Source organism: Dendropsophus ebraccatus, chromosome 3 (genome assembly GCF_027789765.1).
Source record: "Dendropsophus ebraccatus isolate aDenEbr1 chromosome 3, aDenEbr1.pat, whole genome shotgun sequence".
Classification (NCBI taxonomy): Eukaryota; Metazoa; Chordata; class Amphibia; order Anura; family Hylidae; genus Dendropsophus; species Dendropsophus ebraccatus.
This window is the reverse complement of record NC_091456.1, coordinates 158,052,937-158,071,307: the sequence shown is the minus strand read 5'-3', so window position 1 is coordinate 158,071,307 and position 18,371 is coordinate 158,052,937. Positions and strand designations below refer to the sequence as shown.

General features: G+C 41.6%; 1 protein-coding gene across 2 annotated transcripts in view; it reads right to left on the bottom strand.

Annotated features, from left to right (window-relative positions):
• CAMK4 (calcium/calmodulin dependent protein kinase IV) overlaps window positions 1-18,371 on the bottom strand; it is a 141,902-nt gene that overhangs the window by 33,914 nt on the left and 89,617 nt on the right. For both annotated transcript variants that reach the window (XM_069964688.1, XM_069964689.1), the window contains exons 5-6: window positions 17,471-17,543; window positions 6,492-6,582 (exon numbers count right to left, since the gene is read on the bottom strand). In XM_069964688.1, coding sequence (XP_069820789.1) covers window positions 6,492-6,582; window positions 17,471-17,543 — 164 coding nt within the window. The remainder of the gene's footprint in view (window positions 1-6,491; window positions 6,583-17,470; window positions 17,544-18,371) is intronic.

The window sequence follows — 18,371 nt, the reverse complement described above, 5'->3', positions numbered from 1 at the left end:
TGCAGTAGATGCGTCTGTCTAAGTACTCAGCAAGTGCATCTCACAAAGGCCCTCACATGATACAGATACTGAGTGTAGCTTCCTGAATAGCCAACCACTATACTAAAAAGTGGGTGAATGGAGTATTTTGGAGGAAATTTGTATTTCATCCTGCTGGCATGTACAAATAGAAGGTAATTTCTCTTCTTCCTTCTGGCTAACCAGTCTTGATTTCAATACAGATAACAAAGCCTGAATATCAATGAGACAATCACTGAATAGTCTGTATTGTTAACTCGGCATAGAATGTTCTACAGATGATTCGTGCCAACAATAATCGGGCTCAGCAAAACTCTATTTTTTAATGCCATTTCTTTTATTTGCTTTACAATAGAATCCTTTTAAAATCAGTCTATCCTGTAGCGTAGAGACCATTTGTAGCCTCAGATACAGAGATGAGAGAGGCCAGGCTTTACATTCTTAAGTCATCTTACCATTTACTAATCAAGTGATAGTAGGCTGCACTTTATCCCCTAAGGACACTGTCAAGGAGTAAGAAATTCTTTGACATTGTCTCATTAGATTTTGTATTGGGATATTCCCATCTGAATAAATTCCCTAGTGCATACTAAGTATATTTGCAAATAGCTAGATTTTTGTGTGGTGTGTAGACACTTAAGGCCAGTTCACACAAAGTAAAACTGGCGGAAGAATCCCGTCAGCCTCTGTGTCATACAGACTGTCTATGGGAGAGTCGCTCACCTCCTCTCTCCGTGCCTCTTAACTAGAGATGAGCGAACCGGTTCGGCCGGTATGGAATCCGGTTCGGATTTTTCCAAAAGTCAGCTTCCGGTCGGATTCGGATTTTTGGAAGTCCACTCGAAAAAATTTTTTTTCTTGCTTTCTAAAATGGCAGCCATCATTTTAGAAAGCAGGAAGTGTTCTGGGCGGGAAAAGCGCTTTACCATGATGCCCGGAACACATCCAATTAGCAGGGATGTTGCACTAGCCCACCCCCTGTGAGACGTCGGTATTGCTTTAAGACCGCACGACACAGTCTGCACAGAGAGAGGAAGGAGACTGTTAGCAGTGCACAGAGCTCGTCAGTGACAAAACGCTGCTGCTGCTGCACACTGCTGTACTGAGAAGATATTGTACAAAAGCAAAGACAAAAAGATTATTAGGAAAGCGGAGAGGAGAAACATATAGTGATTGAGAGAGAAAAATAGAGAGGGCAAAAGATAGACTAGGCATAGGAGAGCAAAGGGTGCACAGAACAAAAACGTGCTATACAGATATACAAGTACTATACTGTCACCCTTGCGACAGTGTATATGACATAGGAGTTTTCCTGAGGCACAAATATATACCTTGTGCATGTGTGTAGAATAAAACATGTGTGTAAAATAAAACAAAAAAAAAGTGCTATACAGATATACAAGTACTATAGTTGGACCCTTGCGAGAGTGTAGTGGAGAGAATGCTCCTTCACTGCATTTTTGACCTTTTTCCTGCACAGACCCTGTAATGGTGAATATTGAAGTCTAAAAAAAAAAATTGCAAAAGGACGCTGGTTGACCTCAGGGAGATCAACCAAAACACCGCAGAGACACCATCACGTGTCTCAACGTCAGTGTATTCTAGAACATTGCCCCCTGGGAAATCAAATATGCAAAAGAACACTGCAGAGACACCATCACATGTCTCAACGTCAGTAAACTAGCCAGACCTTCCCTCTGGGAAGGTACAACCAAGCCAGAGGCGTTCTCCAGTCAAGGAAACCACCTCAGCAAAGTATCCACAGACAGCTGTTTCAGGGTTTTTGCCCCTCATCAGTGTGGAGTAGGTTTCTGGCTAGTGGGAGCAATGACTAGTAAGTGTATCCAAAAGGACGCTGGTTGACCTCAGGAAGATCAACCAAAACACCGCAGAGACACCATCACGTGTCTCAACGTCAGTGTATTCTAGAACATTGCCCCCTGGAAATCAAATATGCAAAAGAACACTGCAGAGACACCATCACATGTCTCGACGTCAGTGAACTAGCCAGACCTTCCCTCCGGGAAGGAACAACCAAGCCAGAGGCGTTTTCCAGTCAAGGAAACCACCTCAGCAAGGTATCCATCCACAGACAGCTGTTTCGGGGTTTTTGCCCCTCATCAGTGTGGAGTAGGTTTCTGGCTAGTGGGAGCAATGACTAGTAAGTGCATGCAAAAGGACGCTGGTTGACCTCAGGGAGATCAACCAAAACACCGCAGAGACACCATCACGTGTCTCAACGTCAGTGTATTCTAGAACATTGCCCCCTGGGAAAACAAATATGCAAAAGAACACTGCAGAGACACCATCACATGTCTCGACGTCAGTGAACTAGCCAGACCTTCCCTCCGGGAAGGAACAACCAGGCCAGAGGCGTTCTCCAGTCAAGGAAACCACCTCAGCAAGGTATCCATCCACAGACAGCTGTTTCGGGGTTTTTGCCCCTCATCAGTGTGGAGTAAGTTTCTGGCTAGTGGGAGCAATGACTAGTAAAAGCATGCAAAAGGACGCTGGTTGACCTCAGGGAGATCAACCAAAACACCGCAGAGAAACCATCACGTGTCTCAACGTCAGTGTATTCTAGAACATTGCCCCCTGGGAAATCAAATATGCAAAAGAACACTGCAGAGACACCATCACATGTCTCGACGTCTACGTCGAGACATGTGATGGTGTCTCTGCAGTGTTCTTTTGCTTAAAAAAAAAATTGACTTTGAGATATTAAAAAAATAATGATGTTACTGACATGTTGAGCCCTAAATTCAACCAAATACACTACCCTCGTATCATATAGATGCTTTAAACTATGAAACCCGAAGAAATCCGAAATTCGGTCGAACCGAACTTTTCAAAAAAATCCGGAAGTCAGGTCGGAACCGAAAAAGTTTGCTCATCTCTACTCTCAACTTGGAAGAATTGACATGTCAATTCTTCTGAGCGGAGACACCGAGAGAGGAGGTGCGCGACCCTCCCATAAACTGCTTTCCAGAATTTTGCCAGTTTTACTCCGTATGATCTGGTGCTTAGGGGGAGATTTATCAAACATGGTGTAAAGTGAAATTGGCTCAGTTTCCCCTAACAACCAATCAGATTTCACCTTTCATTTTCCAAAGAATCTGTGAGGAATAAAAAGTGGAATTTGATTGGTTGCTAGGGGCAACTGAGCCAGCTCTACTTTACACTGATTTGATAACTCTCCCCCTTAGATTCCTATTAGACGAACGATTTTTAACAATTAACAATAAACGATAGCAAACAAGATTGTTTATTGTTAACCTGAAATCGTTCACCATATTAGGGCCCTATTACATGAGACGATGCAAAAAATCGTTATGTTGTTCGAATTTAAATGATAATCGTTCTGTGTAATTGCAGTAAACAATCAAAAAATCCTTCCCATGTTGTTGATCGATGATTTAGATCTGACCCTAAAATCATTGTTAGTCGTTTGCTAATCATTTGCTATAATTCGGCATTCGTTCGCTGTAGTTCTGCATTTGTTCCCTAATCGTTCAGTGTAATTGCACATTGTTCCTTCTTTTGCTGCAATCAGATGGAGTAAACGATGGTAGTAACAACTATCGTTCTGTGTAATATGGTGAACGATGTCAGGTTAACGATAAACAATCTCGTTTGCAATCGTTTATCGTTAAAAAATCAAAATCAACAACACACTCCGTTTTCTTTTTTTTTTCGATTTAAAAAAAAAAAAAAAAAAAAAAAAAAAGACAAAAACGTTTGAAAAAATGCTTTGGTGTGCAACCACTTTGATCAGTTTTTCCATTGACTTTTTGAGGAAAAAAAAAAAAAGGATTAAAACACATCAGTTTTTTTTTATGTACACAAAAATGTGGTCGACCACATTTTGGAGTATGCTAAAAATAACTGATGTGTTTTGATCCTTTTTGTTATAATGGAAATCAATGGAAAAACTGATCAAAACAGATGCACAAAATAGCACCCTTTTTTTTTTTGCAAAAAGTGGATTTGTAAAAAAACTTAGTGTGAACCAAGCCTTAGGGTGGTATTACACAGGCCGATGGGGGCCCGATAATACCTGTAAACGAGCAGCGATCTGCTAGATCGTCGCTCATTTACTGGACCTATTACACGGCCCAATAATCGTTAAAGAAGGACTGCAGGGACATTGTTACCGATGTCCTTGCAGCCCTTGCTTAACTATAAACATTACCTATCCACGCTTCAGGGCTGCTGCTGCGGTCTTCTTCTCCACGTGCGCTCTAACTTCAGAGTGGCCTGTCTGCTGACAGGCCGCTCAGCCAATCACAGGCTGGGACCGCCGTGGCCTGTGATTGGCCGGGCGGCCTGTCAGCTGACAGGCCACTCTGAAGCTAGAGCGCGCAGGACCCCGGGAAAAGACCGCAGGAGAAGCCCTGGAACGTGGATAGGTAATGTATATAGTCAGTCGCCGGCCACGCACCACTATTACACGTATCAGTGCGCGGTCGGCGCCCGACGAAAATAAGTCCAAACCTATATCAACGATCAGCCCATGATCGTTGTCATTGGCTGATCGTTGTATTTATTACATGGAGTGATTATCGTTCTGTGTAATAGTACCCTTACAGTTACTCCCAAATCACTTTCCTTTCTCTAGGGTTGCTTAGCCAAGCATCTCTTGGTTTAGGATAAGCCCATAAATAGGTACAATATAGAAGACTTCCCAAAAGAAGACAGCATGGAGACAAAGATATTTTCCCTTAAGGTGGAAATTCTCTTTACATTTTCACAAGCTGACAAATAATGGGCCGTTTTACCCCTCACTTTATGATGTTTGCCATTGCTTTCAACACTTTTTGTGAAATTAACATCTAACAGGTTTTTTTTGTCTCACAGATGTTATACTATTACCGGCACATTCTGCAGCTCCGACTATTAAATTTATTGCCAATTAACAAACCCGGCAGTCATTAACATTCCTGTTTATAATTAAACTGTTTATTGTCAAACATTAAATGTTTTATTGCATTCCTACTAACTTTGTCCCTTCTGTCTAAACCACCTGTGGAATATTACCAGGAAAAAAACGGACAAACATCTAATGCCATACGCCAATCGAGGCGGTTTATTGTTATGTAGATGAAGGATGGCACGTCCTGCTCACAACTAATGGTCAATTATGGTGGACATCTCTAGGCAGGTATCTCATTAACAACAATGGTTTAAACCAGGGATAGGGGACCTTCAGCCCTCCAGCTATTGCAAAACTACAATTTCCACCATGACTGGGCAGCCAAAGCTTTAGCTGCCCAGGCATGATGGGAATTGTACTTTTGCAACAGTTGAAGGGCCAAAGGTTCCCCATCTCTGCTTTAAAGGGAACCTGCCATTATAGAGGTATTCCGCTTAAACTTCACTGAATTGCGGCCGCAGAAAACTGACACGTCAGTTTTCTACCGCACCGCTAGGGATTCCCGGACGGAGTGTATACTATGGGGGGGATTTATGAAGACCGGCGTACTTGTAATATTATATTTCTTCTTATATTAGGCCCCTCCCACTCTTCCCCGGAAGGATTCACTAAGAGGCACATGCCTCTTAGTGAATCTGGACGGCCGGGCACCCGAACCTGCGCCTTGCGTACTAAATCTACACCTGCTTTCAGCAGGTGTAGATTTGGATCATGATTTACGTAAATCAGGCGTAAATCATGATAAATGTGGCGCTGGAGGAGGCCACGCCTCCACCCAGCCTTGTCACGCCCCCCAAGCTCCCCCAGCTCGCCCACCAGGAGGCATACTCCAGGGAGAAGGGGGGAGAGATCTTCACCTTCTCCCTGGCGTACGCCTCGAGCGGACATTTCATAAATGTCCCCCTATGTGTATACACTCCTGCCGGGATTCCGTCAGCCTGCAGCACTACATAAGTACCGCAGAAATCACGGCTGTTATAACAGCAGCCGTGATTTCTGCGGAACTTACGTAGTGTGAACATAGCCTAAATATACAACTCACTGACTTGAATGCTCACTGTGTAATGCTTTATTTTCCCTGTGGTAGGGCTGCAAAGAAACTGCCAGGTTTCACCAAAACAGTCACAGCGTAATGATTGTCCAAAAAGCAGAAGCCTTTTAACCCATTCCCAACCGATGATTTACAGTTACATCATGGGTTCGGTGTGGGATCAGGAGCTCAGCCAGCTTCAAACACAGCTGACATCTGTGTTAAACCACCCTTAATGTCAGGCATCAGCAATCCATATAATGCCCATGATATGACGGTTTAGAAGCCACAATCAATAGAAAATGCAGCATCTATATAGTAATAAACTACATCATTGGTGGTTCAGGGGGGTCTGATCTGCACCCTCCAATGCAATTACAGGGTGCAGATCAGTTGTCATGGCAGCCAGAGGCCTTCACTAGGCCTCTGTGTCTGCCTGACAAATCTGATAGTACAGCTTGCCATAGTTGATAGATTACCATATTGCTGGAAGTCTTAGGATATGCTTACCAATTTTCAGTGGAGCATCTGGTGCTGGTGTAGCATAGAGCAAATTTTCTGGCTTGAGATCTCGGTGTACAATTCCATTTTCATGTAGATACTAGGAAAAATAAACATAGTAATCTCAACTCATGTTCGAACAATCATTGACTAGTTTATAGAATATTTAGTGACCCAACACTTATATTACTGTATACCAAGTATAAGACTGGGATAGTGTCGGACTGACCCATAAGAGCACTGGAGGATCCTCCGGTGGCCCGCCAGCTTTAGAACCTGCAAAAACACTGACTGACATGTTGTTTCTCACTGGTTCTTCATTGGGCCCCCAGGATCATTTCTTCTGGTGCGACACTGGGCTGGGTTCACATGTATTATTCTTTCTAAAGCAAGAGCTGTCTCATCAAAATACCCTTTTCCATATACTCTATTATGAAATATTAAAATATTTTGTGTTTTATTGATCTAGCCTGAGCTGTTTTAAGAACATCTAGATATATGCTTTACTGCAGGGCCCCATAGGAATATGCACAATAGTTTGGAGCGGACCCCATTCACTTCTATGGGAGAGTTTTCTACACATGCATGGGGGGGGGGGGGGGGGATGATCCTGTCTTATCTGTAAACTGATGTCACCTTTCACTGTAGATTGTCAGGATTATTTTATACTGTAAAAAGTGAATGGCGAAAAAAATAAAAATAAAAATATTTTAAAAACATGTTTAACATAAAACATGATATTCATACAATAGGTCACTTTCTGATTACGCATTCCCTTTAAATAGTGTACTGGTACATTTTAAATGATTTACAGGGAGTAGAAATGATATAAAAGATATGTCCTTTTAATATAGTATATTGGGATCTCAACCCCAACCCCAGCCGTAGCACGTGAAATGAGTAATTCCTATCTTCTCATAGCAACATTTCAGGCAAGCCAGTGAAAAGTATGTCAAATGGTAATGATTTAGACATCTAGTAATAGAAGGTGATATGAAATACCCAGTGCTATAGAGATGTCATTGCCTTACGGATAATGAAAAGAAACTTGCAACCTTCAGAGACCAGAGGCTAATGCCGTCTATGTAGTATCTATGTAATACAATGACACAGCCAGCTAAACTTTGCAAATGTTTCAGAACAAAGACAATTTGTGGATGACAACTGCAGTGACTCATAAAAACTACAAAACAGAGGAGCTGACTAAACCTTGTTCAAGTACATTCTGCCAGTTTTATCCCATTGGATTTTTTAAATCCATGTTTCCGTGCTATAGATAGGCAGAGTCTACTGCTACTGGGTGGCTGTCAACGTTGGACAGTAGGGTCTCTGAATGATGAGCTGATCAGAGTATACCAATGCTGATCTACCAAGTATAGAGATGGTTACCTGCCATGTTTATGGACTTTAACCCCTTAAGGTCAAAGCCAATTTTCGTTTTTGCGCTTTTGCTTTTTCCATTTCATGTTTAAAAGTCCATAGCGCTTGCATTTTTTCACCTAGAGACCCACATGAGCCCATATTTTTTGCTAAACCAATTGTACTTTGTAATGACAGGCATTATTTTTCCATAAAATATGCTCCATAAAATCATTTGCGCTGTCAAATTGAAAGAAAAAACTAATTTGTTTTGATTTTGGGGAGTTTTGCATGTTCCTCAAGTTGTTACATGTTATGCATGTTCCTCAAGTCGTTACGATTACAACGATATGTAACATGTATAACTTTTATATTATGTGATGGCCTGTAAAAAATTCAAACCATTGTTAACAAATATATGTTCCTTAAAATCGCTCCATTCCCAGGCTTATAGCGCTTTTATCCTTTGGTCTATGGGGCTGTGTGAGGTGTCATTTTTTTATGCCATGATGCGTACTTTCTATCGGTACATTGATTGCGCATATACGACTTTTTGATTGCTTTTTATTACATTTTTTCTGGATTTGATGCGACCAAAAATGCGCAATTTTGCACTTTGGATTTTTCAGGAATGTGATTAATTAATAGTTCGGGCGATTACGTGCACGGCGATACCAAATATGTTTATTTATTTGTTTATTTATTTAATAATTTATATTTATAAAATGGGAAAAGGGGGGTGATTTGGACTTTTATTAGGGGAGGGGATTTTTTATTAATAAAAACACTTTTTTACTTTTTTTTTTACATAAACTAGAAGCCCCCCTGGGAGACTTGTATATACACAGCACTGATCTCTCATAGAGATCAATGCTGTGTATATACACAGCAATGATCCATCATATCGGTGATAGATTGCTATGGCCTGCTGCAGGCCATAGCAATCTATTGCCGAGCCGGGATCAGCATCATTCCGACGCTGAGGCCCGGGCCGGCCAGAAGAACGGATCGCGGGGGGGGGAGATCCATGCCACTAGACACCAGGGATGTGCAACACAAAGCACTTCAATGCAGCTGTCAGGTTTGACAGCTGCATTGAAGTGCTTAATTAGCCGGCGTGGCAACGGGACCCGCGCCGGCTAATAGAGGCACTGCCCGGCTGCAGATTGCAGCCGGGATCGGTGCCGTTCAGAGCAGGGACCCGGCTCTGAACACCCCCCGCGGCACCATGACGTACCAGGTACGTCATGTGTCGCTAAGGGGTTAAACTTACTGTGCAATCAGGATCTGCTCCCTATTTAAGGCTATGTCAACAGCCGTGATTATTACGAAAATATACGTTACATTTGCCGTCTATGGGATATGGGACATGTCAGTTTTCTGCGGCCGCTATTCATTGAATAGCGGCCGCAGAAAACCCTGTCAGTGCACACAGTGGAGCGAGTGGCTCCGGCCGCTCCCTCCATAGTGTGCTGTGGGGAGTTTTGATGCGGGTGCGCACAGATGCACCCGCATCAGAACTCTGCGGCACCAAAGATCATCCGTCCAGTACTACAGTATCGGCCGGGATTATCTTTTCAGAGACCATCCATTCTCTTACGTTGTGTGAACATAGCCTAAAACAGTATTGATGGCATGCACACTAGAAGGCATCACCAAACCAAAGTAAGCCACAGTAAGAGACTGCTGAAAGTTCTGCAACTGTTCAAGATTATTTGCCCACCTTGTAGATGGAAATCCCCAAGTGTTTTTGCACCCGTTTTGTAACCCCAAGTTACTGCAACCGTTCTGCTTGCAAATCAAAGTTAAAAGGTTTTCCACTCAAACATAACTTTTGATATGCTGCTGCCCATGGTGAGACTAACAATTTATTCCATTCTTGTTATCCATTCAGTCCCATTCCCACAGTTCTGAGCTGCTGCTTTCTGCGGAAACACAAAAATCTTTGTATAAGCTTCTCTCTCTTTCTCCCCCTCCCCCCCACTCTCTTCTGAGACAGCTAATATAAACAAGTCCCTGACTGGCTTTATCTGCAACATTGTAGCTTCTTTGTAATGCTAGGAGGGATAATCTGAGGTCAAGTTGCTGATGAACTCAATGTAATTAAGCCTTCCAGCATTACAAAGAGGCTACAATGTTGCAGATAAAACCAGCCAGGGACTTGTTTACCTCAGTTGTCTCAGAAGGGAAGGGGGAAACAGAGGGAAAGGCTCACACACACATTTTTATGTTTTCAGCAGCAGCAGCAGCAGCTCAGAACTGGGGAAAGGAGACTGACTAGATAAGAACAAGTATACAATGAATTCTTAGTCTCACCATGGGCAGCAACATATCAAAAGTTATGTTTGAGTGGAATACCCCTTTAAAGCATCCCTTAAAGTGACACTGTCAGCCTCTTTTTGCATTATGACTTCTCTACACAGATGTACAGAGTAAATTTAACAGTTTTCATGCCCTATTTTATATCATACGTATGGTATGGGCTGACCTAGAGGGGATGGGGCATAGACCTTTAGGGCCCTATTCCACAGTAACGATAATCGGCCGGATCGGGCCCATTTGGCCCGATTCGGCCGATTATCGTTCGGTGAAATAGAGAGAACGATCAGCTGATGATCGTGTCATCGGCTGATTGTTCATTTAGGGCCAGACCTAAAATCATCGTTCCCCCACCGCGCATCGCTACGGTTGAATAGCGGTGCGCGGCGGGCGACCGACGATTTGAGAAGAAGCAGCATCAGCATCAGCATACATTACCTGGCTGCAGGGCTTCTTCTCTGCGCTGTCTTCATCCCCGGGTCACGCGCGCTCTATCTTTTGAATGGCCGGTCAGCTGACGGAGCGCTCAGCCAATCACAGGCCGGAACCGCCGCGGCCTGTGATTGGCTGAGTGTGGCCTGTCAGCTGACCGGCCATTCAGAAGATAAAGCACGGGGGACCCGGGGAGGAGACGGAGCAGAGGGTAAGCCCTGCAGCCAGGTAATGTATGATGCTGCAAGGGCTGCAAGGACATCGGTAACGATGTCCTTGCAGCCCTCGCTCAACGATCATCGGGCCGAGGAATAGGCCCAGTAAACGAGCGGCGATCTAGCAGATCGCCGCTCGTTCACATCGTTGATCGGGCCCTCCTCGGCCCGTGGAATAGGACCCTTAGGCTGGCCTGTTATAATGGTCATCGAAGGGCGGGGCCTATAAACCAATGACATCAAGGGGGTTGGAGCCAACATTAATGTTGTGGGTGGGGCTAAGCTGCGCTTCGGTCGTGAAACCCCGTCCTGATAGCATAATCCGCAGATGATAAAAGATCAATTTTTACTGGAACAAGCAGCATGACTTATGATATAAAATAACGTATGAAAACTGCTAAATTTACCCTTTACGCCTGTGTAGAGAAAACATAATGCAAAAAGGGGGTGACAGTGCCACTTTAAATTGTTGCACCTCTACAAGGACAAAAATAATTTTGCCTTTTTTTTCTCCTGCAAATAGTGTATGTGACATTTATAGCACGTTGCCAATCACACCCCACAACCTTATCACGTAATTCTTGGTTATCGATATTTCTTTATATACAAGAGGAGATATTATTGGGGGAAACAAAGTATTAGAATTCCCATTCTGAATCCGGGACCTATTTGTTAGTAGATGTTTTTCACCTCAAACCAATACTGTTACTTAATTTTTATTCTTCCTCAAACAGCTACTGCCCTATCCTATTAGAATCAGGCCCGATAAGCCTCTAGCCATAAACCTTGATGTATGTTCCCAAGCCCGCAACTTTTGTCCTGGAACAACAGCTGACCTTTTAGTTATATATCTGTCATAGGACGTTTGCCGGAAGCATATAATATCATGTTAAGCGCTGAAAGCTTTGTGTATGTATATGTTTCAACACATATGTGGTTAACTCAATGGTAGGTTGAGGTGATGGACTGAAATGATCTACAGAATAAATGCAGTAACGAATGACCGTACTGGCCATGTTATGGGGAAATACTCTATGGAATGATGAAATATACTGCATACTGTATACATTGGGAATCTTCTATAGGAGTATAACAAAGAACAGGCCAGGATACATATTATATGGCTGGTTTTATCGTATGGAACAGAAAATTTGTAATTCAAAAGCTGATCTTAATTGAGAAGAGACCTTTTTTGCTGTATACATATTTGTATACACATCAAATCAGTCGTAATTGTCTAGTATTGTATACCGTAGGCCCTCCGGGTCCTCCTAAACTGCTCTGTTTCTTTGGGGCATGGACACCACCAGACCCCCCCATGACCTTGTGATACTGTTGCATCTAACACCAAGATGTTAGCTGTAGACCATTTCATCCCTATGAGTTGTGATTGGATTTGTTTTTCTAGCACATCCCACAGATTCTCAAAATATATTGATCTGGGAGGCCAAGTCAACACCTTAAACTTTTTTAACACCTTAAAATTTTTGCAGCACAGTAGGGCATATTGTCCTGCTAGAAAAAGCCTCTGCCATTTGGCAATGCTGCCATGAAAGGGTGTACTTGTTCTTCTTCAATGTTTAGGTGGGCAGTATATGTGAAATGAACATCTACAAGACGCACAGTTCATAAGCAGAATATTGACCAGTTCATTATACTTCTTCTTTTGGGTTTTCTTATTCCCATAGTGCATCCTGGTGCCATCTCTTTTCCAGGAGGAAACCCCCCATACATCCAGTGAGGATATATTAGAAAAGAGGATTTATCAGATCAGACCAGCTTCTCACATTGCTTCCTAATCCAGTTCTAACATTTAAGTTCCCTATGCAGGTACTTGCAGCATAGGACAGAGGATAGTATGGGTATTGTATCCCACCTGCTTCTCCGCAGCCCCATATGAGGCAAACTGCAATGCTGTGTGTGTCCTGACACCACTCTATCCAACATTAACTTTTTCAGCAGTTGTTGCCATAGTAGATCTTAGGTTGGACCAGACAAGCTGGTCTTCATTCTCCAAATACATCAATCACTTCACTGGTTGTCCTTGCTTGGATCACATATGGTAGTTACTAACTACTGCACACCCAAACACTCCACAAGGTCTGCAGTTTTGGAGAAATTCTGACCGAGTCATCTAGCCATCTCAGTTTGGTCTATGTATCCCAGATCCTGACACTGTTTTTATTTTAACTGCTTCCAATACATCAACTTTAAAGTGACTCTGTACCCACAATCTGACCCTCCCAAATCGCTCATACCGTTAGATATCTGCTTTTACTTCAAAATCTGTCCTCGGGTGGGTTCAGGAGGTGATGCAGTTATTGTCATAAAAAAAACAACTTTGAGGCTGGGTTAACACTACGTATATTTCAGTCAGTATTGTGGTCCTCATATTGCAACCAAAACCAGGAGTGGATTAAAAACACAGAAAGGATCTGTTCACACAATGGTGAAATTGAGTGGATGGCCGCCATATAACAGTAAATAACTGCCATTATATCAATATAACAGCCGTTGTTTTAAAATAACAGCAAATATTTGCCATTAAATGGCGGCCATCCACTCAATTTCAACATTGTGTGAACAGATCCTTTCTGTGTTTTTAATCCACTCCCGGTTTTGGTTGCAATATGAGGACCACAATACTGACTGAAATATACGTAGTGTGAACCCAGCCTTAAACTTGCAGTCCTTTGTCAAATTGGCGTGACCTACAGTGTCTATGCCCTAGGCTTGCACTGTCTTTCCGTCCCTCCTCATCATTAGGAATGCCCCATGGCAAGATTTTTCCTATTCATCATCTGTCTGAACACTGCACAGGTGCCTTAACGATCCAGCACATGTGCAGTGTTCACACATGTGATAAATAGGAGAAATCCTTCTAGGGGCATTCCTAATGATGAAGAGGGCGGGGAGGAGGGACAGAGAGGTGTCACAATCCTAGGGCATGGGTACTCTAGGCCACACCAATTTGACACAGGGCTGCAAGTTTAAAAGTTGTTTTTTAGGACAATAACTGCATCACCTGCTGAACGGACCCCAGGACAAATCTTGGATTAAAAGCAGCTATCTGACGAGTACGAAAGGTTTTATTTATTTATTTTTTGGGGGCGTGGGGTGGGGTGGGGGGTCAGATTGTGGGTACAGAGTTGCTGTAAGAAACCATTGTTCCCTTGCTGCCTACTATACCACATTGACAAGTACCATTACAAGATAATGTTATTCACACAACTGCATGTCTTAAAAGGGGTATACCTACCTGGGATATATGTCACATCCATAGGATATGCAATTAGTATCCCCTAGGTGTGAATCCTATCTCTGGGACCCGCACTCATCTACAGATCAAGGAATCCCATCTCCTTCCAGCCTGTTTGTAGGCGCTGGAGGTGGTCGGGAAACCAATTTATCTTCTCTACCTGGCATAACCATATTAAGTCATTTAGACAAGAAATATGCATAAAGGATAATAAATAGCGTAAAGATACTGAACAGCTTATTCTCACCCCCTTAAGCACTTTCTAACACATCTATCTGTTGTTCTGAACAATGTGTTGGAAAAAATTACAGTGTTGTTAGCAAGTGTATTCTTCCTCGGATCCTTTTTCCTAAGAAGTAGTTGCATAATTTTCTTCCATCCATATCTCTGTAATTCTGTGATGCCCTGATATAGAAGATTCTTCTTGCATTCATTCCATCAGCACTTAATAGAGCTACATGTATATATATAGAATATCCTTTTGAATACACAGTTGTGCACAATTGAACAACAATGTATCATACTTATTACTAGATTACTAGACCATCCAGTTGCTTTTTAATACTTCCTGTTGCCCTTTAAATAGCCCTGTTTCTAGTGCCATAAACCCACCACAAACCTTTCCCCTAACCATTGCTTTAATCCGGCATCTATCACTATTACAAAGGCTGGATCATTAGTAACTTGTACTAATTGGGCTAAAAATAAATAAAGCTGAAAATTGGAGAATGTCACTCATCTCTCATTGCTCTGTAACCTACACATTTCATCCCTGGAGGGATATCTGGCTATTCCCGTGTTTTGAGACTTGTAACTGAGATTCCACGGACCCTTCTTTTGCATATTTAAATTTATAGAGGGCAATGCATCAGTGGAAACTCTTCAGTGAGTACTCCAATTGATTTTTTTTCGCTGGTCTCCCTGAGTTCAGCGATTGCTGTGTTTTGCCAATAAATTCAAGGTAGAATCAAAAACCTTAAAGGGAAATTTCACCGAATCAATACATGTTGCTGCCCATGGGGAGACTAACAATTCCTTCCATACCTATTATTTATTCAGTCTCCTTCCCCCAATTCTCAGCTGCTTCTTTCTGCTGAAGACACAAAAATCTGTGTGTGAGCTGTTGTCTCTGCCTCCACCTCCTGATGTAAACAAGTCCCTATCTTAGTTCATCAGCAACTTGATCTCAGATTAACCCTACCAGCATTACAAAGAAGCTACAACGTTGCAGATAAAGCCTGCAAAGGACTTATTTACATCAGCTGTCTTGGAAAGGAGATGGAGAGAAAAGCTCATACACAGTTTTTTGTGTCTTCAGCAAAAAGCAGCAGCTGAGAACTGGGAGAAGGAGACTGAATAGATAATAACAAGTATGGAATGAGTTGTCAGTCTCACATATTGGTCATAGCAGAAGAGCAGAAAAACAACTATATCTCTTGACCTTCAATTGTCTAGTTTACATGCTGGTGCCAAATGTAATGTAGAGTGTAAAACAATTATGTACCTATCACCGTTTAATAAACTATTAAGACATGAGGAGAATTAACCATGCCAGCGAAGGAACGTCAGATATTTATAATTTACCGTCCAATCAAAACATTGATTTAACAGCCCTCTATATATAATTATATGATGGTATTTCTAATTACACTACATTGCTTGCTAAATTGTAAATCAATGGTGCTGAGGTACATAGAAATGTAATGACTCTACGCCTTGATGTTGTAATTGCCTGTTTTGACAAGATATAAATCCATATAAGAATGGAGCTTCCTATAATTCATCCGCCAGGAGAGCTATTTCTAGATAGCAGGAAAGCACAGTTGGTCTCTTCTGCGCTGGAGACACCTTAGCTATAAACCCTTATGGAACACAGACCAATAAATAAACTTATTCTTGGCTGAAGCTCTAAAGATCTCCCTCTTGGGAGTAAATAATACCATCACAATGTCTTACAGATTTTTTATTTAGTTTTGAAGGTGTGAGCTGTGGGGTGATAGTTTTTAAATACAATTTGATTGTCTGTTACTATCTCTGCATTGAGCATGGGCATACATAGAAATCATGGGGGTCATCTAGAAGAGTGAGAGCTCTGCCAATGGCACTGTATCTTTATATTTGGTGGCATATATGTATATATGCATATTCACATTTATAGTGCCATATATATATATATATATATATATATATATATATATATATATATACACAAGGTGGTCCAAAAGTAGGTGGACAATATGTGTAATAGATTTATAAAGGGGGAGATTTATCAAACATGGTATACAGTGAAACTGGCTCAGTTGCCCCTAGCAACCAATCAGATTCCACTTTTCATTCCTCACAGACTCTTTGGAAAATGAGAGGTGGAATCTGATTGGTTGCTAGGGGCAACTGAGCCAGTTTCACTCTACACCATGTTTGATAAATCTCCCTCATTGAGTATTTGGGTGTCCACTTGGCAAATGAGGTTCAATGTGGATAAATGTAAAGTTATGCACCTGGGTACTAATAACCCGCATGCATCATATGTCCTGGGGGGAGTTATACTGGGAGAGTCACTGATAGAGAAGGATCTGGATGTACTTGTAGATAATAGACTACAGAACAGCACACAATGTCAGTCAGCTGCTTCTAAGGCCAGCAGGATATTGTCATGTATATAACAGGCATGGACTCACGGGACAGGGATATAATATTACCGCTTTATAAAGCTTTGGTGCGGCCTCATCTGGAGTCGCTGTTCAGTTCTGGATCCTGATTCATAGAAAGGATGTTCTAGAGCTGGAGAGGGTACAAAGATGGGCAACTAAACTAATAAGGGGAATGGAGCATCTTAGTTATGAGGAGAGATTAAAAGAATTACATTTGTTTAGTCTGGAGAAGAGACGTTTAAGGGGAGATATGATTAATTTATTTAAATATATAAATGGCCCCTACAAGAAATATGGGGAAGAGATGTTCCAGGTAAAACCCCCTCAAAGGACAAGAGGGCACTGCCTCCGCCTGGAGAAAAAAAGGTTCAACCTCCGGAGGCGACAAGCCTTCTTTACCATGAGAACTGTGAATCTGTGGAACAGTCTACCACAGGATCTGGTCACAGCAAAACAGAAGAGGGCTTCAGGCTTAGAGAAGTTCTTAGAACAAAATATCATTAATTCAGATGTATAGAACTTAAAGAATTATTTGCCCATCAAACACTGGTTCATAATTAGAACTTAGGGCAAATATGGGTGAAAAATCAAATTATTCACCTTAAAACAGGTGCAAAGTCCTTGATGACTGTCCCCCATGGTGCACTGTACTCTATGATCTATCCTGTTAGCCAAACACTGCAATATTTTGTATTGTTTGGATGAATAATGTTTTCCCCTAACAGAATCAATGAAACAGTTTATATTACTTACAGCAACAGCTTCTAATATTTGTTTCACTGCATCGGCAGCATCTCGCTCACTGTAGTAACCTTTTTCCACAATTCTGCAAAGAAGCCAAGATAATGTTATTCAATATACAGTATAATATGCTGAACAGAGGAGGATAGTTCTGATTTGACTGTTTTATATTTACTTATATTGTATAATTATTACCCCAACAAAGCCGACACATTGTATTACATATAAAATAAATAACTAAATAATAATAACAATAATAATTTAAAAAAATTCTAAAACAACCATTAGTCTAATTTGTAATTTTCTTTCTATTTTTTTATACTTTAAAATGACATCCATCTTTTGAGTTCCAAATGACGTCTGTCATTTCACATTTTGGGCATTCGGAATTACAATGATAGCTGTTGGTACATTACTCTAGTTCAGTCCCTTTTGGGTGTTGTTTTTTTCTGAAGGTCCATTGAATTTAATAGTAAAGACAGTAAAGAGAATGAAAAAAAGTGTTTTTTTTTTTTTTTTTTAATTTTGTTTGTGTCCTTCTTAATAGGACTTGTGCACAGAACTCAGAATTGATGCTTATGACGTTTCCATTTTGTTTTGCTCTGCTGAGTGATGTAATTTATAGTTGGGGGGCACTTACTTCATGTTCCTGTGCCCAACAGGACTAACTATTTACTTGGTTTTTCTCTCACTCACCTATTGCATTAGGAAGGTATCTGCACACATGCTCGTAAACGTTTCATTAGTCATGCTATATATCTCCACCTGCATTTAGTACCTACTATATTATGACTCAGATAACTGTCTGTGCAGCATTTGGTTTAATGACTCTAGATTTGAGACGCAACTTAGCATTTTCAGTTAAAATATACAAATAGACGATATTTATATACCTCGTTTCCTTCCTAAATCA